Below are 24,370 nucleotides of genomic sequence, written 5' to 3' on the forward strand. Positions count from 1 at the left end.
GAGAGATCACCTGGCTTTGTGAGAAATTACCTGGCTTTGTGAGAGATCACCTGGCTTTGTGAGAATTCACCTGGCTTTGTGAGTGATGACCTGGCTTTGTAAGAGATCACTTGACTTTCTGAGAGATCACCTGGCTTTGTGAGAGATCACCTGGCTTTGTGAGAGATCACCTGGCTTTGTGAGAGATCACCTGGCTTTGCAGTCGTGAAGTTAAGGAGAGGAGGAAAGAAGTCCAGTAAGAGTACTGGGACAAACCTGGACAGAGACGGAGAGACAGAGAGAACAACAGAGAGAAACAGAGAGAGAGACGGAGACAGAGAGAAACAGAGAGAGACGGAGACAGACACAGAGACACAGGGAGACAAATAGACAGCGAGAGAGACAGACAGGGAGAGAGAGAGACAGACAGACACAGACAGACAGACAGACAGATATAGTGTCTGAGTGCAGCTGGCTTCGAGCCAGAGACAGTTTTGTTTTACATCCCCTCTCCCCTCCCTCCGGCACCAGTCTGTTAATCCCTTTCATTTACAAGCACCACTCAGCATCACCCAGTGCAGCTCTACCTGTGAGTGTGTCTGTGTATCATATGATGAAAGCCTTTCACTATTTGTATGTGCGTGGGGGTGCGCGCGCATACGTTCGTGTGTGAATGTGCCTACTGTATGTTTGCTTATTTGCGAGTATGATATGCTATTGCCTTTCAGTATGTGTGTGTACTGTCCCTGGTTGTCCACTGTGTTTCTTAACCCTTTGCTGTCCATACGTGGTTCGAGAGGATCAGTATCATGGTGATTCTGCTCAACTGTGTCACCCTGGGGATGTACCAGCCCTGTGAGAACATCGACTGCACTTCAGACCGCTGCCAGATACTACAGGTCTGTCTGTCTGTCTGTCTGTCTGTCTGTCAAAACGTCACCCCCGCGAAGCGGTAATGCTTCTGCGACTAATTACTTTGTAAAAAGTGTTAGATAAATTCAGTTTCACCACTGTATCATTTGATGGATTGATTACAGTTGATTATTGACAACAGGCGGTGAGAAGAGAGAACCCATTCCCCAACCTCCACACCAGCCTTTCTTTAGACTCCCTATGACACTGGTGTGACTGATATATTGACTGACAGTGGTGTAAAAAGTAACCAGTTATCAGACTTGAGTAAAAGTAAAGATACCTTAATAGAAAATGGCTAAAAGTGAAAGTCACCCAGTAAAATAGGTCTAAAAGTATTTGGTTTAAAATATACTTAATAAGTATCGAAAGTAAATGTAAAAATATAAATATTTTCACATTCCTTATATTAAGCAAACCAGACGGCACAGTTTTCTTTAAAGAAATGTACGGATAGCCAAGGGGAAAGTCTAACACTCAGACATTATTTACAGATCGCCTGGGGCAGACTCCAACACTCAGACATCATTTACAGATAGCCAGGGGCAGACTCCAACACCCAGACATCATTTACAGATAGCCAGGGGCCCACTCCAACACTCAGACATCATTTACAGATAGCCAGGGGCAGACTCCAACACTCAGACATCATTTACAGATAGCCAGGGGCCCACTCTAACACTCAGACATCATTTACAGATAGCCAGGGGCCCACTCTAACACTCAGACATCATTTACAGATAACCAGAGGCCCACTCTAACACTCAGACATCATTTACAGATAGCCAGGGGCAGACTCTAACACTCAGACCTAATTTACAGATAGCCAGGGGCAGACTCTAACACTCAGACATTATTTACAGATAGCCAGGGGCCCACTCCAACACTCAGACATCATTTACAGATAGCCAGGGGCAGACTCTAACACTCAGACATTATTTACAGATAGCCAGGGGCCCACTCTAACACTCAGACATTATTTACAGATAGCCAGGGGCAGACTCCAACACTCAGACATCATTTACAGATAGCCAGGGGCCCACTCTAACACTCAGACATCATTTACAGATAGCCAGGGGTACACTCCAACACTCAGACATTATTTACAGATAGCCAGGGGCCCACTCTAACACTCAGACATCATTTACAGATATCCAGGGTACACTCTAACACTCAGACATTATTTACAGATAGCCAGGGGCAGACTCCAACACTCAGACATCATTTACAGATAGCCAGGGGCCCACTCTAACACTCAGACATCATTTACAGATAGCCAGGGGTACACTCCAACACTCAGACATTATTTACAGATAGCCAGGGGCCCACTCTAACACTCAGACATCATTTACAGATAGCCAGGGGCCCACTCTAACACTCAGACATCATTTACAGATAGCCAGGGGCACACTCCAACACTCAGACATTATTTACAGATAGCCAGGGGAAGACTCTAACACTCAGACATAATTTACAGATAGCCAGGGGCACACTCCAACACTCAGACATTATTTACAGATAGCCAGGGGCAGACTCCAACACTCAGACATTATTTACAGATAGCCAGGGGCAGACTCCAACACTCAGATATTATTTACAGATAGCCAGGGGCAGACTCCAACACTCAGACATTATTTACAGATAGCCAGGGGCAGACTCCAACACTCAGACATTATTTACAGATAGCCAGGGGCACACTCCAACACTCAGACATTATTTACAGATAGCCAGGGGAAGACTCTAACACTCAGACATAATTTACAGATAGCCAGGGGCACACTCCAACACTCAGACATTATTAACAGATAGCCAGGGGCAGACTCCAACACTCAGATATTATTTACAGATAGCCAGGGGCAGACTCCAACACTCAGACATTATTTACAGATAGCCAGGGGTACACTCCAACACTCAGACATTATTTACAGATAGCCAGGGGCAGACTCCAACACTCAGACATTATTTACAGATAGCCAGGGCCACACTCCAACACTCAGACATTATTTACAGATAGCCAGGGGCAGACTCCAACACTCAGACATTATTTACAGATAGCCAGGGGCAGACTCCAACACTCAGATATTATTTACAGATAGCCAGGGGCAGACTCCAACACTCAGACATTATTTACAGATAGCCAGGGGCAGACTCCAACACTCAGATATTATTTACAGATAGCCAGGGGCAGACTCCAACACTCAGACATTATTTACAGATAGCCAGGGGCAGACTCCAACACTCAGACATTATTTACAGATAGCCAGGGGCACACTCCAACACTCAGACATTATTTACAGATAGCCAGGGGCAGACTCCAACACTCAGACATTATTTACAGATAGCCAGGGGCAGACTCCAACACTCAGATATTATTTACAGATAGCCAGGGGCAGACTCCAACACATTATTTACAAAGAAAACATTTGTGTTTAGTGAGTCCGCCAGATCAGAGGCCGTAGGGATGACCAGGGATGTTCTCTTATTAAGTGTGTGAATTGGACCGTTTTCCTGTCCTGCTAAGCATTCAAAATGTAACAGGTACTTTTTGGTGTCACGGAAAATGTATGGAGTAAAAAGGACATATTTTCTTTAGGATTGTAGTGAAGTAAAAGTGAATGTTGTCAAAAATATGAATAGTAAAGTAGATACCCCTAAAAACGACTTAAGTAGTACCTTATAGTATTTGTACTTTACACCACTGGTGACTGATGTAGTGGCTGATATAGTGAACATTGCATTACATGTGCTGAGCGTTTGTTACGTAATTAACGACACCGTCTGCACACACGCACACACACACAGACACACCACGTAACATAGAGAATCTGAAAGGCTGCATGTGTGTGTGTCCTCTCCTGCTGTGTATAGCATGGCCCTGCTTGGAAAGGCTCAGTCAAACCTCCTTGTTTCAACACACAGGAGCCAAGGCCCCCGGCTGTAGCTCACTATGAATAAGAAATGAAGCAGAACGTTGTCAGGTTCTAAAGTATCCACTATGAATGTTAGATGAGCCAGTATCTGTAAGGATTGTGTCCATGCCCATCTCTGGATGTGCATTTGTAATTTTAAATGGTGTGTGTGTGTGTGTGTGTGTGTGTGTGTGTGTGTGTGTGTGTGTGTGTGCGTGTGTGTGTTTCAGTGTCCTTGTATGTGTGTGAGGGAGCTAACTTCATCACGCATCAAAATGATTAGCCCACACATCGCTGAGCGACACATGTTCACACACATCTCCCCAAGCCCTCTCGACCACTCACATCGCAGTGTAATGAAGAACACACCAATAACAAAGGAGATTATAGGACCCCCCGCACCAAGTAACAGCGTTTGACTACCTCTCTAATCAGTAGTGTGCAGATAGTGGATATCAGTGGTATAGTCCCAGTGCAGTCCTAAATATGTTCCTGTGTTTTAAACAGGGCCTTGAGAAAGTCTACACTTCCCTTGGATTTCTTCACATCACATTATTGTGTTACAAAGTGGGATTCAAATGGATTCAATTGTTGTTTGTTGTTAATGATCTACACAAAATACTCTGTCGTGTCAAAGTGGAAGATCTTTTTTTTTAAAGCTTAATGAAAAATAAAACACTAATATATCTTGATTAGATAAGTATTCAACCCCCTGAATCAATACATATTAGAATCCCCTTTGGCAGCTGTGAGTCTTTCTGGGTAAGTCTCTAAGAGCTTTACACACCTGGATTGTGAAATATTTGCCCATTATTCATTTCTAAATTCTTCAAGCTCTGTCATGGTGACATCACCAGGCGGTAAATTAGTTTCTAGACCAACAAACCTCTCTGCCAATAACAGCTATTTTCAATGTTTCCCTCCCCACTCCCAGACAGTCCAACAAACCTCTCTGCCAATAACAGCTATTTTCAGTGTTTCCCTCCCCACTCTCAGACAGTCCAACAAACCTCTCTGCCAATAACAGCTATTTTCAGTGTTTCCCTCCCCACTCCCAGACAGTCCAACAAACCTCTCTGCCAATAACAGCTATTTTCAGTGTTTCCCTCCCCACTCTCAGACAGTCCAACAAACCTCTCTGCCAATAACAGCTATTTTCAGTGTTTCCCTCCCCACTCTCAGACAGTCCAACAAACCTCTCTGCCAATAACAGCTATTTTCAGTGTTTCCCTCCCCACTCTCAGACAGTCCAACAAACCTCTCTGCCAATAACAGCTATTTTCAGTGTTTCCCTCCCCACTCCCAGACAGTCCAACAAACCTCTCTGCCAATAACAGCTATTTTCAGTGTTTCCCTCCCCACTCTCAGACAGTCCGAGCAAAATTCCCTCTTAAGAAATTGTCCTTTACTAAGAAGCTATTTTTGTTTCTTTTTGACCATTTTAATTGAAAATAATCAATTGTTACCCAGAAATTATTTGACATTGAGATAGAAACATCTGTATTGGACCTTTAATGCATAACTAGGACACAAAGACATACAGTACATACATACGCACGCACGCGCACACACACACACACACACACACACACACACACACACACACACACACACACACACACACACACACACACACACACACACACACAGTCAGTGACAGATGCAATCATGTCCCAGTCACTCTGTTAATTGATAATCATTAACAAGTTAATTAAAGTAGTGTTTTGATCGAAGGTTGATGTTTTCATTGTTGTCCCATCTGCTAGTTGCGACAGAAAATAATCATAACCAATCAAGCCACTGTCGCTGGGCGGGACATTACACCCACAGCAGTGGTTTGGGCTAGGTTTGTTTTATTTTCAGAACACGAAAACGTGTGTGCGTGTGTGTGTGTTATTTTTTCTTTACCTACAGGTGTTTTCATAAGTTTCAAGAGTATGTGCTTCCTCATTTCGCATAAATATGACAAATTACCTCTCCCCCTCTCTTTCTCTCTCTCTCTCTCTCTCTCTCTCTCTCTCTCTCTCTCTCTCTCTCTCTCTCTCAGGCGTTCGATGCGTTCATCTACATCTTCTTTGCGTTGGAGATGGTGGTGAAGATGGTGGCGCTGGGAATCTTCGGGAGACGCTGTTACCTTGGCGACACCTGGAACAGACTAGACTTCTTCATCGTCATGTCTGGGTTAGATCACCCTTCTTCCTTTCCTTCTTCCTTTCCTCCCTGTGAAGAGTGTAGGTGGGAGCTAGGTGAATACTACTGAATCATAGATAGTACTGTACATACTCTGCAGATGTGGATGCAGAGATGCAGAGGGCCTTTTAGACTCACATCTGTAGTTTAGCTTCTGCTGTTGTTTCTCTTTCACACGTTTCTGCTGTCAAAGCCAGGCTGTGTTAAAACTAGGGTTTGATGTCGAGCTGGTAAATGTCTGGTTTGATGTTGTTGAAATCAGTTGAGTTCAAGTAGATGGGTGCTCAGACAGACTCACACATGCACGTACGCACACACACACACAAGCAAGCACACACACACACATACACACCACAACAACTCTCTCATACACACACACACACACACACACACACACACACACACACACACACACACACACACACACACACACACACACACACACACACACACACACACACACACACACACACACACACACACACACCACAGCAACTCATACATAGTCCCCCTGCCCTCACCAACATGAAAACAGACCCCATTTCAAACCTTTAAACCTCTCTCTGAGAACAGGTTTGAAATCCTTGAAGTCATTAGAGATAATAGTGGGGAGTCTGAGGCAGTTGTTTGGAGCCTCTTCTGTGCTGTTGTCTGTTCTGTGCTGCAGGACTCATCTCACATGGAGTGTTGCTGTTGTGTTGTGATGCCTTACATAACAAGATGCTTCTGTCTGCTTTGAGCCACATGACATGCCAGGTGTTGGCTATCTCTCTGTCTATCTCTCTTTCTCTCTCTCCCTCCTGCTCTTTCCTTCTCTCTCTCTTTCACTTTCTCTTTCTCTCTATTTTCTCCCTTTCTCTCTCTTTCTAGCTCTATAAAATCCTTATTAAAATAGTGTGTGTTTGTTAGGGGTGGTTGAGTTAGTCCATTGGGTAAAGAGCTCATTATAAATGCATAAGCTCAGCCTGTTCTGACAGCAGCCTCATCAACCTTTACAGCGGTCACCTATCATTTCCATCAATGATAGTGAGCTGTCCAGGCCCTGAGGCAGCAACAGCCCCAAACCACGATGCTCCCTCCACCATACTTTACAGTTGGGATGAGGTTTCAATGTTGGTGTGCTGTGCCTTTTTTTCTCCGCACACATTTTTCTCCGCACACGTTTTCCTTCCAAACTTCTAAACTGTAGTTTCATCTGTCACAGAATATTTTGCCAGTAGCGCTGTAAACATCCAGGTGCACTTTTGCAAACTTCAGATGTGCAGCAATGCTTTTTTTGAACAGCAGTGGCTTCTTCTGTGGTGTCTTCCCATGAACACCATTCTTGTTTAGTGTTTTACGCATCGTAGACTCGTCAACAGAGATGTTAGTATGATCCAGAGATTTCTGTAAGTCTTTAGCTGACACTTTAGGATTATTCTTAACCTCATTGAGCATTCTGCGCTGTGCTCTTTCAGTCATCTTTGCAGGATGGCCACTCCTAGGGAGAGTAGCAACAGTGCTGAACTTTCTCCATTTATAGACAATTTGTCTTACAATGGACTGATGAACATCAAGTCATTTAGAGATACTTTTGTATCCTTGCACAACATTATGCAAGTCAACTATTCTTATTCTTAGGTCTTCTGAGATCTCTTTTGTTCAAGGCATGGTTCACATCAGGCAATGCTTCTTGTGAATAGCAAACAAAATGTTGTGAGTGTTTTTTAAAGGGCAAGGCAGCTCTAACCAACATCTCCAATCTCGTCTCATTGATTTGACTCTAGGTTAGCGGACTCCTAACTCCAATTAGCTTTTGAGAAAGTCATTAACCTAGGGGTTCACATACTTTTTCCAACCTACACTGTGAATGTTTAGATTATGTATTCAATATAGATAAGAAAAATACAATAATTTGTGTGTTATTAGTTTAAGCACACTATGTTTGTCCATTGTTGTGACTTAGTGTAACGTCTGAGTCCAACTCACACTTCTAAGCACTTAGATCCCCGGAATGCAGCCCACTTTCCAGCTCACTTTCTAGATCCCAATCACTGGAATGCTAATCACCTGTTCACACACCTGCATGTCATCATCCCACACTATTTAGTTCAGTTCCTGGCACCCCATCACTGTGAGGTATTGTTTGTTTTGAGACACACCTTTTCAGAGCTCTGGTTTTCCCCCGTCCTTCTCTCCTCCCGTGTATGATAGTTTTTCCTGCCTCACTCATGACACCTTTTGCTTATTCCCTGCCTGTACTGTTTTCCATTTTTGGACTACCGTGTATGACCTTCTGCCTGCCCCTGGACCCAGCTTCCTGCCTCCTCCTGTGTATGACCTTCTGCCTGCCCCTGGACCCAGCTTCCTGCCTCCTCCTGTGTATGACCTTCTGCCTGCCCCTGGACCCAGCTTCCTGCCTCCTCCTATGTATGACCTTCTGCCTGCCCCTGGACCCAGCTTCCTGCCTCCTCCTGTGTATGACCTTCTGCCTGCCCCTGGACCCAGCTTCCTGCCTCCTCCTGTGTATGACCTTCTGCCTGCCCCTGGACCCAGCTTCCTGCCTCCTCCTGTGTATGACCTTCTGCCTGCCCCTGGACCCAGCTTCCTGCCTCCTCCTGTGTATGACCTTCTGCCTGCCCCTGGACCCAGCTTCCTGCCTCCTCCTGTGTATGACCTTCTGCCTGCCCCTGGACCCAGCTTCCTGCCTCCTCCTGTGTATGACCTTCTGCCTGGCCCTGGACCCAGCTTCCTGCCTCCTCCTGTGTATGACCTTCTGCCTGGCCCTGGACCCAGCTTCCTGCCTCCTCCTATGTATGACCTTCTGCCTGGCCCTGGACCCAGCTTCCTGCCTCCTCCTGTGTATGACCTTCTGCCTGCACCTGGACCCAGCTTCCTGCCTCCTCCTATGTATGACCTTCTGCCTGGCCCTGGACCCAGCTTCCTGCCTCCTCCTGTGTATGATCTGCCTGCCCTGGACCCAGCTTCCTGCCTCCTCCTGTGTATGACCTTCTGCGTGCCCCTGGGACCCAGCTTCCTGCCTCCTCCTGTGTATGACCTTCTGCCTGTCCCTGGGACCCAGCTTCCTGCCTCCTCCTGTGTATGACCTTCTGCCTGCCCCTGGACCCAGCTTCCTGCCTCCTCCTATGTATGACCTTCTGCCTGTCCCTGGACCCAGCTACCTGCCTCCTCCTAGGGTCCCTTTCATTAAACAGCTGCTGCTCTCTGCGCTTGAAACCAGCTCTGTCTCCCTCGTGTTCATTACACTTAGATGAAGATCAGATCACATTTTGATGACCAATTTATGCAAAAATCCAGGTAATTCCAAAGGGTTCACATACTTTTTCTTGCCACTGTATATACTATATACATTTTACGGACACAGTATATTTTACAATAGTTATCTTTTGATTGTTTTTAGTTCCACCCTTCAGCCCCACTCAACCCCTCCCATCTATCTCTGAACAACATCCAGTTCCACCCTTCAGCCCCACTCAACCCCTCCCATCTATCTCTGAACAACATCCAGTTCCACCCTTCAGCCCCACTCAACCCCTCCCATCTATCTCTGAACAACATCCAGTTCCACCCTTCAGCCCCACTCAACCCCTCCCATCTATCTCTGAACAACATCCAGTTCCACCCTTCAGCCCCACTCAACCCCTCCCATCTATCTCTGAACAACATCCAGTTCCACCCTTCAGCCCCACTCAACCCCTCCCATCTATCTCTGAACAACATCCAGTTCCACCCTTCAGCCCCACTCAACCCCTCCCATCTATCTCTGAACAACATCCAGTTCCACCCTTCAGCCCCACTCAACCCCTCCCATCTATCTCTGAACAACATCCAGTTCCACCCTTCAGCCCCACTCAACCCCTCCCATCTATCTCTGAACAACATCCAGTTCCACCCTTCAGCCCCACTCAACCCCTCCCATCTATCTCTGAACAACATCCAGTTCCACCCTTCAGCCCCACTCAACCCCTCCCATCTATCTCTGAACAACATCCAGTTCCACCCTTCAGCCCCACTCAACCCCTCCCATCTATCTCTGAACAACATCCAGTTCCACCCTTCAGCCCCACTCAACCCCTCCCATCTATCTCTGAACAACATCCAGTTCCACCCTTCAGCCCCACTCAACCCCTCCCATCTATCTCTGAACAACATCCAGTTTTGACTTCTATTTGACATATTTTTCAATTATTCTGTGATGTTTCACAAAAGTTCTGAACCTTTTTATTCTGATAGATTCTACAGATTGTAAATTAAACAAAACATTTTTGCTAGAAGTATTATATTATTGATTGACTGACTAAAATGTTTGAAATCACCTAGTTAGCTCCTGGGAAATGTGCCAATTCTTCAGCCATTCAGCCAGACCAAAAACAAACTACATATGGACAGTACCAAAACAAATGATCTAATGATTCTGTCTCTTCACAGCAAAATCTGCAGAGCTGGGATGGTTGTATCCCCCATATAACATTCTATTCTATTGGTTCTAAGAATTTGTATATTCATTTAAATTGAAATCCAGCGTTGTTTTGTGTATCATTTCATAAACCATGTACCATGGAATCTCTTCCCAACTATTTTACAATCTTTATGGCACACCGGTCTGTCAATTTTTTGGTCTTTAATATTGAAACTGGTATAATTTTGGTCTTTAATGCAGAGCTGACAGAGAAGTTCCTTACTTTCTTCCCCTTCCACTTGCATTTTTCAGGTAATGCTGCAATTAGTCGGTTGTAATTTTGAATAGAGCAGACGTTTCCATATATTATTTTTTTTACAAAGATTATACCTTTTTTTATATATAAAAAAATATTGTTTTTATCAATTATCATATTTGAGTTTTACCATAATATTTGTTGTAATATTTGTTCTGTCTTTTCTTGTGGATTAAACTGAAATTACAGCCACACTTCTGTGGCTTGTTTTAAAAATAACCATATTTTGGAGATTTAATTTTCAAATAAGAGGTTGTAATCTGAGTAAAGGGAAACATGTCATTCTTGAACATGGGTGGAGACATTCTAATCTGCTAGAGAAGCAGTTTGGATTTAAGTGTAACTTTTGTATGACTGAAGCCTTTAGTGAGAGGCCTAATGCTTTGACATTTAATCATGTCTGCCTCCCAATTCATATTCATTATATAAATAGGCTGTTTATTTATCTCTCTCCTATTTATTGTTCTTTCTTCCCACCTAATTTTCCCCTTTCTCAATTTTATTACTACCCCTCTCTCTACCTCTCACTCTCCCTCTTTCGCTCTCTCTCTCTTTTTCCCTCTCTTTCTCCCCCTCTCTTTCTCCCACTCTCTCTACTTCCCTCTATATTAAGGGCTGGTATTAAGTGGAGGTATAAATCAAAGGTGGTCAGATGATCCTATCAGTGAGCTCTACTGTAATGAACTTACAGACTCTGAAGTTTCACCTCCAGTCTTACTGCAGTCAAACAGATAGTTGACATTCTACTGTACTTCTAGGAAGGCCAGGATACGTTGGCATTGATTTTGTCTGCTGCCTGTTTCAAGTTGATGTGTCAGTGAAAGAAAGATGAGAGATGCATTGAATTATGTGAAACCTTATAGCTGAGTGACACCAAGAATGGGAGGGTCTCATTCTGTTAGTGTGTGTGTGTGTGTGTGTGTGTGTCTTGTGTCTGCGTGTGATTAGTGATTCTGATCAGCAGGCTACTTTGATCCTAATCACCAGGAAGTCCAATATCACTGGTTCACATTATCATTATTACTGTGTTATGCACAGGCACACACACACATACTCTTTCAATGGTCTGCAGTATTGGAGAAATGTTGATGTTATACTATGCTGTTCCAGTCACACACTCTGGCCCTTCTCCCTTGATACATCTCTCTCATGAACCTCACTCTCCTTTTCCCCAGGGACCCCTTCCCTTTTCCCCATAATCCTTTCTGGCCCACTACAGCTGTGGCCCAATATTCCACAGGGCTAGACTACATCTCAGATTTGTCTATTTGCACTCACATGCTTTATTTTCTACTGGAGTAGGGAGGGATGTACTGATTGACAGACAGACAGACCAATCGATCGATAAATATTTAGGTTTGATTGATACCATCAGATTTAAAGTGTTATAGTTATATAGAAATCCCATTTTGTCTGTGTCCCCTCTGCTTGCCTCTCTGCTTGGCTTTGTGTTCAGTGTGTGTGCTGTCCTTTCCTGCTGATCCTGCTGTTTGCTGTGCTATGGAGAATAGAGTTGAGCTGAGCTATCGCCGAGTACAGACCAGGATTACAGCTCACACTGCGCGCATGCACACACTCAGACACTCACACACACACACACAGGCGTGCCAGCGTCTCACACAAACTCACACAGGCACACACACATTTACTCACAAACCCATATATCCACACACCCATATACCCCACACACCCATATACACACACAACCATATACATATACACCCATATACCCCACACACCCATATACACACACACACAACCATATACATATACACCCATATACACACACAACCATATACATATACACCCATATACCCACACAACCATATACATATACACCCATATACCCACACACCAGGTGTCAGTTCTCTCCCAATCCTGCTGTTCTCTCCCAAACCACTAGGGTAGCCTAGTGGTTAGAGTGTTGGACTAGTAACCGAAAGGTTGCATGTTCAAAGCCCTGAGCTGACAAGGTACAAATCTGTCATTCTGCCCCTGAACAGGCAGTTAACCCATTGTTCCTAGGCTGTCATTGAAAATAAGAATTTGTTCTTAACTGACTTGCCTAGTTAAAAATATATATATAATTTTTTTTTTTTTTAAATCCTACTGCTGTGGATTACCACTTCCCAAAGAGAGAGTAACAGGGGTTACAGCACAGAGGGAGCATACTGGAAATAATACTGACACACACACATTCCCTAGCCCCTCGCCCCTAGACCCTAGTCCCTAGTCCCTAGCCCCTCGCCCCTAGCCCCTAGTCCCTAGCCCCTAGCCCCTAGTCCCTAGCTCCTAGCCCCTAGCCCCTCGCCCCTAGTCCCTAGCCCCTAGCCCCTAGCCCCTTGCCCCTAGCCCCTCGCCCCTAGCCCCTAGCCCCTCGCCCCTCGCCCCTCGCCCCTAGCCCCTCGCCCCTAGCCCCTCGCCCCTAGCCTGCGTCATCCATTGGAAACCCAGGATACATAAAAGGCTAAGAGATGAAGGGATGGAGCCAAAAAAAGGAGTGTTAAAAAAGAGAGAACAATTAGATAGAGGAGGCCTGTGGCGGCTAATTACTCTGACAAACACACAGCCTGATTGATGTGTACGGGAGCAGCTGCAGCCACACACAGAGGAACACACACCTCGCAGTCACACACACACACCTCTCTTTCCACACTACAGGTGGCTGGTGGCACCTAATTGGAGAAGACGGGCTCATAGTAATGGCTGGAACGGAATAAATGGGATGGTATCAAACACATCAAACACGGGTTGTGTTCCATTATTATGAGTCGTCCTCCCCTCACCAACCTCCTGTGGCACACACACCTTTCCTCTCCACATACACCCTCTCTCGTTGTTCTCCTTTTTTACATAGCTCCTCAATTTTCATCCCTCATCCCGCCTTCCCCTCTGGTCCTCCTTCTTCCTGACGTGTTGTGTTCTCCTATCTTCCCCTCTGGTCCTCTTTCTTCCTGACGTGTTGTGTTCTTCTACCTTCCCCTCTGGTCTTCCTTTTTCCTGACGTGTTGTGTTCTCCTACCTTCCCCTCTGGTCCTCCTTCTTCCTGACGTGTTGTGTTCTCCTACCTTCCCCTCTGGTCCTCCTTCTTCCTGACGTGTTGTGTTCTCGTACCTTCCCCTCTGGTCCTCCTTCTTCCTGACGTGTTGTGTTCTCCTACCTTCACCTCTGCTCTTCCACAACTCCCTTCTTTTCTCTCTTTCTTTCTATTTCCTCTGTTCCCCTCTCTCTTCATCTTTCCTCTCCTCCTCCCACAGTTATTTCTAATTCAATTAGTAGAGCACTGAGCCATTAAGACATCAACAAGGGAGGTCTGGCGGGTTTGAAAAGTTAGAAAGGAAGTTTGTGTTTGTGTGTTTCAGTGCACACATGTGCTTATGTACACTTCTCTGTGTGTACTCTATTGCATGTGTGTATTTGTTATTTCTGCGATTCCGTCACGCCCACAATATCCCAGAGGAACTCCACCCATCGTCTCTTTCCAGAACTTTGCTATTCTCATTAAATGTCTGTGTAAAATGTTTGCCTGTGCTTTAATGTCAGAGCGCGTCGGGGGTGACGGCAGGGCTATGTTTCCCTTCACAAGTCCTCTCCTCTGTTACGGTGACATTTCAATTGGCAGCTTGACATTTTTAGCTGTTCCTCCATCGGAACTGAAATTAGATGGCTTTGGACGTGCGAGGCGAGGAACAACCACACGGGCTCCCAGGGATGGCTTGCCTCTAGGCTAGATGGGTTCAATTCAGACTGTGCGTGGGTGTTGTGTAGTATTTAGTAGTATTTATTTGGATCCCTGGGTTCCAAACAGGTGTGTGTGTGTGTGTGTGTGTGTGTGTGTGTATGTGTGTGTGTGTGTGTCTTTTTTCACTATTATCAGTTGTGTCCTTGTGTAAATCAATGGTCTAGCCTCTCTCCTCTCCCCAGTAAAGCAGCAGATTTACAGTAGCAATCATCACTCTGGATTAATGAATTATGGAGCTATACGGAGCTATATGGAGATACAGTATACAGCTATGGAAATGTTGATCTGTGGCAATATGCAGCTACTGTTTATGATAATATGGAAATGTTGATCTGTGGCAATATGCAGCTACTGTTTAATTATATGGAAATGTTGATCTGTGGCAATATGCAGCTACTGTTTAATTATATGGAAATGTTGATCTGTGGCAATATGCAGCTACTGTTTAATTACATGGAAATGTTGATCTGTGGCAATATCCAGCTACTGTTTAATTATATGGAAATGTTGATCTGTGGCAATATCCAGCTACTGTTTACGATAATATGGAAATGTTGATCTGTGGCAATATGCAGCTACTGTTTACGATAATATGGAAATGTTGATCTGTGGCAATATCCAGCTACTGTTTAATTACATGGAAATGTTGATCTGTGGCAATATCCAGCTACTGTTTACGATAATATGGAAATGTTGATCTGTGGCAATATCCAGCTACTGTTTAATTACATGGAAATGTTGATCTGTGGCAATATGCAGCTACTGTTTAATTATATGGAAATGTTGATCTGTGGCAATATCCAGCTACTGTTTAATTACATGGAAATGTTGATCTGTGGCAATATGCAGCTACTGTTTAATTACATGGAAATGTTGATCTGTGGCAATATCCAGCTACTGTTTATGATAATATGGAAATGTTGATCTGTGGCAATATGCAGCTACTGTTTACGATAATATGGAAATGTTGATCTGTGGCAATATCCAGCTACTGTTTAATTACATGGAAATGTTGATCTGTGGCAATATGCAGCTACTGTTTATGATAATATGGAAATGTTGATCTGTGGCAATATGCAGCTACTGTTTACGATAATATGGAAATGTTGATCTGTGGCAATATCCAGCTACTGTTTAATTACATGGAAATGTTGATCTGTGGCAATATGCAGCTACTGTTTAATTATATGGAAATGTTGATCTGTGGCAATATCCAGCTACTGTTTATGATAATATGGAAATGTTGATCTGTGGCAATATGCAGCTACTGTTTAATTACATGGAAATGTTGATCTGTGGCAATATCCAGCTACTGTTTAATTATATGGAAATGTTGATCTGTGGCAATATCCAGCTACTGTTTATGATAATATGGAAATGTTGATCTGTGGCAATATCCAGCTACTGTTTAATTATATGGAAATGTTGATCTGTGGCAATATGCAGCTACTGTTTAATTATATGGAAATGTTGATCTGTGGCAATATCCAGCTACTGTTTAATTACATGGAAATGTTGATCTGTGGCAATATGCAGCTACTGTTTAATTACATGGAAATGTTGATCTGTGGCAATATGCAGCTACTGTTTACGATAATATGGAAATGTTGATCTGTGGCAATATGCAGCTACTGTTTAATTATATGGAAATGTTGATCTGTGGCAATATCCAGCTACTGTTTAATTACATGGAAATGTTGATCTGTGGCAATATGCAGCTACTGTTTACGATAATATGGAAATGTTGATCTGTGGCAATATGCAGCTACTGTTTAATTATATGGAAATGTTGATCTGTGGCAATATCCAGCTACTGTTTAATTACATGGAAATGTTGATCTGTGGCAATATACAGCTACTGTTTAATTACATGGAAATGTTGATCTGTGGCAATATGCAGCTACTGTTTATGATAATATGGAAATGTTGATCTGTGGCAATATCCAGCTACTGTTTATGATAATATGGAAATGTTGATCTGTGGCAATATGCAGCTACTGTTTAATTACATGGAAATGTTGATCTGTGGCAATATCCAGCTACTGTTTATGATAATATGGAAATGTTGATCTGTGGCAATATCCAGCTACTGTTTACGATAATATGGAAATGAGGAGCTAGATATGACTGTTCATATACAGTGCCTTGCGAAAGTATTCGGCCCCCTTGAACTTTGCGACCTTTTGCCACATTTCAGGCTTCAAACAAAGATATAAAACTGTATTTTTTTGTGAAGAATCAACAACAAGTGGGACACAATCATGAAGTGGAACGACATTTATTGGATATTTCAAACTTTTTTAACAAATCAAAAACTGAAAAATTGGGCGTGCAAAATTATTCAGCCCCCTTAAGTTAATACTTTGTAGCGCCACCTTTTGCTGCGATTACAGCTGTAAGTCGCTTGGGGTATGTCTCTATCAGTTTTGCACATCGAGAGACTGACATTTTTTCCCATTCCTCCTTGCAAAACAGCTCGAGCTCAGTGAGGTTGGATGGTTAGCATTTGTGAACAGCAGTTTTCAGTTCTTTCCACAGATTCTCGATTGGATTCAGGTCTGGACTTTGACTTGGCCATTCTAACACCTGGATATGTTTATTTTTTAACCATTCCATTGTAGATTTTGCTTTATGTTTTGGATCATTGTCTTGTTGGAAGACAAATCTCCGTCCCAGTCTCAGGTCTTTTGCAGACTCCATCAGGTTTTCTTCCAGAATGGTCCTGTATTTGGCTCCATCCATCTTCCCATCAATTTTAACCATCTTCCCTGTCCCTGCTGAAGAAAAGCAGGCCCAAACCATGATGCCGCCACCACCATGTTTGACAGTGGGGATGGTGTGTTCAGCTGTGTTGCTTTTACGCCAAACATAACATTTTGCAATGTTGCCAAAAAGTTCAATTTTGGTTTCATCTGACCAGAGCACCTTCTTCCACATGTTTGGTGTGTCTCCCAGGTGGCTTGTGGCAAACTTTAAACAACACTTTTTATGGATATCTTTAAGAAATGGCTTTCTTCTTGCCACTCTTCCATAAAGGCCAGATTTGTGCAATATATGACTGATTGTTGTCCTATGGACAGAGTCTCCCACCTCAGCTGTAGATCTCTGCAGTTCATCCAGAGTGATCATGGACCTCTTGGCTGCATCTCTGATCAGTCTTCTCCTTGTATGAGCTGAAAGTTTAGAGGGACGGCCAGGTCTTGGTAGATTTGCAGTGGTCTGATACTCCTTCCATTTCAATATTATCGCTTGCACAGTGCTCCTTGGGATGTTTAAAGCTTGGGAAATCTTTTTGTATCCAAATCCGGCTTTAAACTTCTTCACAACAGTATCTCGGACCTGCCTGGTGTGTTCCTTGTTCTTCATGATGCTCTCTGCGCTTTTAACGGACCTCTGAGACTATCACAGTGCAGGTGCATTTATACGAAGACTTGATTACACACAGGTGGATTGTATTTATCATCATTAGTCATTTAGGTCAACATTGGATCATTCAGAGATCCTCACTGAACTTCTGGAGAGAGTTTGCTGCACTGAAAGTAAAGGGGCTGAATAATTTTGCACGCCCAATTTTTCAGTTTTTGATTTGTTAAAAAAGTTTGAAATATCCAATAAATGTCGTTCCACTTCATGATTGTGTCCCACTTGTTGTTGATTCTTCACAAAAAAATAAAGTTTTATATCTTTATGTTTGAAGCCTGAAATGTGGCAAAAGGTCGCAAAGTTCAAGGGGGCCGAATACTTTCGCAAGGCACTGTATATATATATATAGTCCATTGTGAGACCAGGGACGATTGAGTGAATGGTTTGATTCACCAAACCCTCTTTACTACTGCTGTATATATCCCTGTCTGTAACGGCAGATTTCCTCCTCTTCGTCCGAAGAGGAGTAAGGATCGGACCAAGATGCAGCGTGGTAAGTGTTCATGACGATTTTAATAAGAAAAGGACTGAACACTATGAAATACAAAAACAATAAACGAATACGTGAAATAACCAAACCGAAACAGAGTGGCAACAAACACTCACACGGAAACAAACACCCACCAACCAACAGTGAAACCCAGGCTAACTAAGTATGATTCTCAATCAGAGAGAACTAACGACACCTGCCTCTGATTGAGAACCATACTAGGCCGAAACAGAAACCAAACATAGAAAAACAAACATAGACTGCCCACCCCAACTCACGCCCTGACCATACTAAATAAAGACAAAACAAAGGAAATAAAGGTCAGAACGTGACACTGTCTCCCTCACTCACTCTATCCTCTATCTCTCCATCATCTCTCACTCTATCCTCTATCTCTCCGTCATCTCTCACTCTATCCTCTATCTCTCCATCATCTCTAACTCTATCCTCTCTCTCCATCATCTCTCACTCTATCCTCTATCTCTCCATCATCTCTAACTCTATCCTCTATCTCCATCATCTCTCACTCTGTCCTCTATCTCTCCATCATCTCTCACTCTATCCTCTATCTCCATCATCTCTCACTCTATCCTCTCTCACTCTATCCTCTATCTCTCCATCATCTCTAACTCTATCCTCTCTCTCCATCATCTCTCACTCTATCCTCTATCTCTCCATCGTCTCTCACTCTATCCTCTCTCTCACCATTACTCACTCAGTCTTCTCTATCATCATCTCTCACAATATCCTCTCTCATCATCTCTCACTCTATCCTCTATCTCTCCATCATCTCTCACTCTATCCTCTATCTCTCCATCATCTCTCACTCTATCCTCTATCTCTCAGTCATCTCTATCTATCCTCTATCTCTCCATCGTCTCTCACTCTATCCTCTCTCTCCATCATCTCTCACTCTATCCTCTCTCTCACCATTACTCACTGTCTTCTCTATCATCATCTCTCACAATATCCTCTCTCATCATCTCTCATTCTATCCTCTCTCTCGCTCCATCTCTCACTCACTCAGTCCTCTCTCCCCATCTCTCTCACTCAGTTCTCTATTGCTATCATCACCTATCACTCTATCCTCTCTCCATGTCTTACTCTCTGTCCTCTTTCTCTCCATCTCTCGCAATATCCTCTCTCTCTCCATCAACTCTCACTCTATCCTCTCTCACTCCATCACCTCTCACTCCATCTTAGGTGTCTGTGTGTATCTGTGTGTGTAAGCCTCTTCTACTCTGCCTCTCAAATATTATCCACATCCCCTCATCACTGTTAAGGCTGTTACATAACTCCACTGATGAGAAACACATCCCTTCATCACTGTTAAGGCTGTTACATAACTCCACTGATGAGAAACACATCCCTTCATCACTGTTAAGGCTGTTACATAACTCCACTGATGAGAAACACAACAGACAGAATACAAAATAAGCATATCAGAAGCATTGTAACAGTAGCATCCTTCAGATAGTGAGACTTTATTGCTTGTAATCAGCTCCAGACTGAGTGTGTGTTCTGAGAGGAAGAGGAGAGATCAGCTTACTGCCTGACTGGCTGACTAACTGGCTGGCTGGCTGACTGACTGACTGATTGACTGGCTGGCTGGCGGACTGGATGACTGACTGACTGACTGACTGGCTGACTAACTAGCTGACTAACTAGCTGACTGGCTGACTAACTGGCTGACTAACTAGCTGACTGGCTGACTAACTGGCTGACTAACTAGCTGACTGGCTGACTGACTGGAGAGATCATAGAGAGTTTTACTGGTGCTTGTCTATACAAAACACACTTCAACACACTGACTCGTATTTTATTCAAGCTATTCAAGACTCATGATTATGCATGGGTGACTGTTCTCACAGACTTAAACACAGCATTCTAAGCCCGGTGACATACCTGTACGTGTGTGTGTGTGTGTGTGTGTGTGTGTGTGTGTGTGTGTGTGTGTGTGTGTGTGTGTGTGTGTGTGTGTGTGTGTCATTGTCAGTCAACCTAAAGAGAAAATCCTGCACTGTGGTTGTAGCTAGATCACCCCAGTGTCACAGTGTAATATTTCACCTCTTCCATCACTATGGAGATGGTCAACATACAGTCATCTCTTGACCTTTTGTCACATCCTCTCTTCTCTAGTGAGACTCGGAGCGTTGTGAGGCCACGTGTGTATGTCCCAGCACTTCTACTTGCTAGAGAGGACAGTACTGATGGATTTTACATTGTTTGTCACTGTGTGAGTGTGAGAGTACGAGCATTGTGTGTGTGTGTGTGTGTGTGTGTGTGTGTGTGTGTGTGTGTGTGTGTGTGTGTTGAAAACGATTATGCCATCGCTCAAAGATGAAATTGACATAATGGGGATTGTCAAGCAGAACATGTTCTCCTCAGACACTATTCTTGGAGCTTGGAGGAGAAGTCATTCCACCCTCTCTCTCTCCACAGCCAGGTCCCCCGTGATACAAGTCAGTATTCAACATCCATCCCTGTCTGAAGACGTCGGGAGATGACGTGGAAACTCCGATTGCAAGTTTCAATCCAACAATAGAAAGTATTTTTAGATTTTTGTTTTAAGCCTATCCCAAACCTTAACCCTTACCTTAACCATTTTGAGGTAATGCCTAACCTTACGATTTCAGAGTTAAAGCCTAAACTTTACCCTAACCTTAAGAATTCTGAAAAATGCCTAAACTTAACCTTAAACACTTTGAAATGTTATGCTTGCAACAACTTCAAAATTCTACGTTTCAGATACATGGACAAACATCTAATTCTGCCGTGAGACTGTGAGAACTAGCTGCTCTCCATCCCTCCACCCTATCTCACTCCCTGGCATTATCACAATCAATATCTAGTTCCCTTTCCCTGTTTCACCCTTTCCTCTTTATCCCTCTCTATTCTCCTCTCATCACCTCTCCACCTTCCTCTCCCACCTGTCACCCTGTTGTGGTACCTCTCCACCTGTCACCCTGTTGTGGTACCTCTCCACCTGTCACCCTGTTGTGGCACCTCTCTGCATGACACCCCTCCATTTTAAGCCCACTAAGATGGAGGTCAGAGGACACAGGAAGCACAGGCAGCTTTAGCTCTATAATATCCTTTAGCTTATAGCTGCAAAGTGTTCTGTACTGTGTACTCTCTTTTTCTCGCCCTCCTGGTTTTTGACCCTTGCCTGTCCTGACCCTGAGCCTGCCTGCCGTCCTGACCCTTAGCCTGCCTTGCCTGTCCTGAACCTGAGCCTGCCTGCCGTCCAGACCCTGAGCCTGCCTTGCCTGTCCTGACCCTGAGCCTGCCTTGCCTGTCCTGACCCTGAGCCTGCCTTGCCTGTCCTGATCCTGAGCCTGCCTTGCCTGTCCTGACCCTGAGCCAGCCTTGCCTGTCCTGACCCTGAGCCTGACCCTGAATCTGCCTTGCCTGTCCTGACCCTGAGCCTGACCCTGAGCCTGACCCTGAGCCTGCCCCTGACCCTGAGCCTGCCCCTGACCCTGAGCCTGACCCTGAGCCTGAGCCTGAGCCTGCCCCTGAGCCTGAGCCTGACCCTGAGCCTGACCCTGAGTCTGACCCTGAGTCTGACCCTGACCCTGACCCTGAGCCTGAGTCTGACCCTGACCCTGACCCTGACCCTGAGCCTACCTGCCGTCCTGTACCTTTGCTTCTGCTTTTGTAATAAACATTGTTACTTGGACACGGTCTGCTTCTGGGTCTTACCTTATCCTGATAGTGAGAGCTTGTTGACAACCTAGCTATCAGAATGGACAGCATGCAACACTATGATGAAGACTACAGATTAAAAACTAGATGTGATGGTGCACATCCTGCTGTACATGACATCCCTGTTGTAGTGACAATGTCTCCGAAATGGCACCCTATTACCGATTTAGTTCACTGTATAGGAAAGAGGTTGCCATTTGGGACGCACATAATACTTCCTAAATTCTGGGTTGTGGTGACTTTGTATTAGATCGCCGTGCAGTTTAAAACGTCTCGGGCTAAAGGCTGTAGATTGGTCACAACACAACAATGTATTACCACTGGTATAGCTCACTGAACTAAAGCTGATTGTCTGATATCCATACAGCCAGCTGTATTCCCATCAGAATGCAGTGTGTCCAGGGCTGTGATCAGCAGCACATGAACATGGGCCTCTGAATGAGTTGCATTGTACAGTAGATTGGCTGTGTCTGGTGTTAGACTTGGCAGGCCTTGCTGCCACTGCATTAATGTATTCCACCCCAGGCTCTTTGCATGGTCCACACACACACACAAACACACACACACACACACACACACACGGAAAGATAAAGCACCATGGCCATTCTGTGAAAGTGGTTTAGGTTGTAGGGCACAAACAGTTTTAACATGCTGAGAATGAGTAGCTAACAGATGTCTGACTCTTAGTAAACCACAACATCCTGCAGGCATCACTTACAGAGACCACTTTCTATCCCTCTATTTCTCTCTCTCTCTCTGTCCTTCTCTCTACCTCTCCCTCTGACTCTCTCTCTCTCTGTCCTCTCTCTACCTCTCCCTCTGACTCTCTCTCTCTCTCTCTCTGTCCTTCTCTCTCGACCTCTCCCTCCGACTTTCTTTCTGTCCTCTCTCTCTCTACCTCTCTTTACCTCTCTCTCTCTGTCCTTCTCTCTCTACCTCTCCCTCTGACTCTCTCTCTCTGTCCTCTTTCTCTCTCTACCTCTCTCTCTACCACTCCCTCTGACTCTCTCTCTATGTCCTCTCTCTCTCTACCTCTCTCTACCTCTCTCTCTACCTCTCTCTCTGTCCTTCTCTCTCTAACTCTCTCTCTACCCTTCCCTCTGACTCTCTCTCTCTGTCCATCGCTCTCTACCACCCCTTCTGACTCTCTCTCTCTGTGTCCTTCTCTTTACCTCTCCCTCCGACTCTCTCTCTCTCTGTCCTCTCTCTCTCTACCTCTTTCTACTTTTCTCTCTGCCCTTCTCTCTCTACCTCGCTCTACCTCTACCTCTGACTCTCTCTCTGTCCTTCCTTCTCTCTCTCTCTCTCCCTCTGACTCTCTCTCTCTGTCCGTCCTACTCTCTCTCTCTCTCACTCTCTCTCTCTCTCTCTCTCTCTCTCACTCTCTCTCTCTCTCTCTCTCTCTCTACCTCTTTCTCTCTCTCTGTTCTAGTGCCCTTGTCTCTCTCGCTTTCTCTCGCTCTCTCTCTCGCTTTCTCTCTCTCTCTCCCTCTGTTAGAGCCGATTTGGACATATTTGTATAAAAGACTGAACTCACGGAGCTTCATGTATATTTGTGTAAATATATTAAATATTAATGTGCATGATGAAATATTAGGTACATACCTTTATGATTGAGATATATTCATTTGTTAGTGTAACTCAGTTTTTGCACCCCCCTCTTGCCCATTCATTGTATTGTGGTAATGTTAGGATAAAGGCAGGAAGTTGGGCCTTCGGGGGAGGGAGTCCTTGCTAGATGCGGTATAGTTTTTTGACCATACAGACATACAGACAGACATACAAACAGGTCATAATATGTATTTTCCATATCAAGTAATCTATGTTTTAAGTTGATTGGAGAATCACTTCTTTGTTAGATATAAGAATAATAAACGAGGAAAGGAATAAAAGAGGAAAGGAAGCCACTACACCCTCTTTCTGTCCTTCTCTCTCTCTTCTCTCTCTCTCCCTCTGACTCGCTCTCTACCTCTCCCTCTGAGAGGTAGATTTCAAGCTATATTTCAAAGCCTATCTTCAAACTCAGTGCCTCTTTGCTTGACATCATGGGAAATCAAAAGAAATCAGCCAAGACCTCAAAGAAAAATTGTAGACCTCCACAGGTCTGGTTCATCCTTGGGAGCAATTTCCAAATGCCTGAAGGTACCACGTTCATCTGTACAAACAATAGTACGCAAGTATAAACACCATGGGACCACACAGCCGTCATACCGCTCAGGAAGGAGACGCGTTCTGTCTCCTAGAGATGAAGGTACTTTGGTGCAAAAAGTGCAAATCAATCCCAGAACAACAGCAAAGGACC

The 24,370-nt window shown here is 44.3% G+C and overlaps 1 protein-coding gene across 2 annotated transcripts in view; it reads left to right on the forward strand.

Moving 5' to 3' along the window:
• Positions 1-397: 397 nt before the first annotated feature.
• LOC110539012 (voltage-dependent T-type calcium channel subunit alpha-1I-like) overlaps positions 398-24,370 on the forward strand; it is a 139,043-nt gene continuing 115,070 nt past the window's right edge. The window contains exons 1-2 of one of the 2 annotated variants that reach the window (XM_036941471.1): positions 398-878; positions 5,848-5,981. In XM_036941471.1, the coding sequence (XP_036797366.1) occupies positions 789-878; positions 5,848-5,981 (224 nt within the window). In that variant the 5' untranslated portion in view covers positions 398-788. The remainder of the gene's footprint in view (positions 879-5,847; positions 5,982-24,370) is intronic. The other variant, XM_036941470.1, reaches the window with a different exon arrangement.

The sequence above is a fragment of the Oncorhynchus mykiss genome, chromosome 13 (genome assembly GCF_013265735.2).
Source record: "Oncorhynchus mykiss isolate Arlee chromosome 13, USDA_OmykA_1.1, whole genome shotgun sequence".
NCBI lineage: Eukaryota > Metazoa > Chordata > Actinopteri > Salmoniformes > Salmonidae > Oncorhynchus > Oncorhynchus mykiss.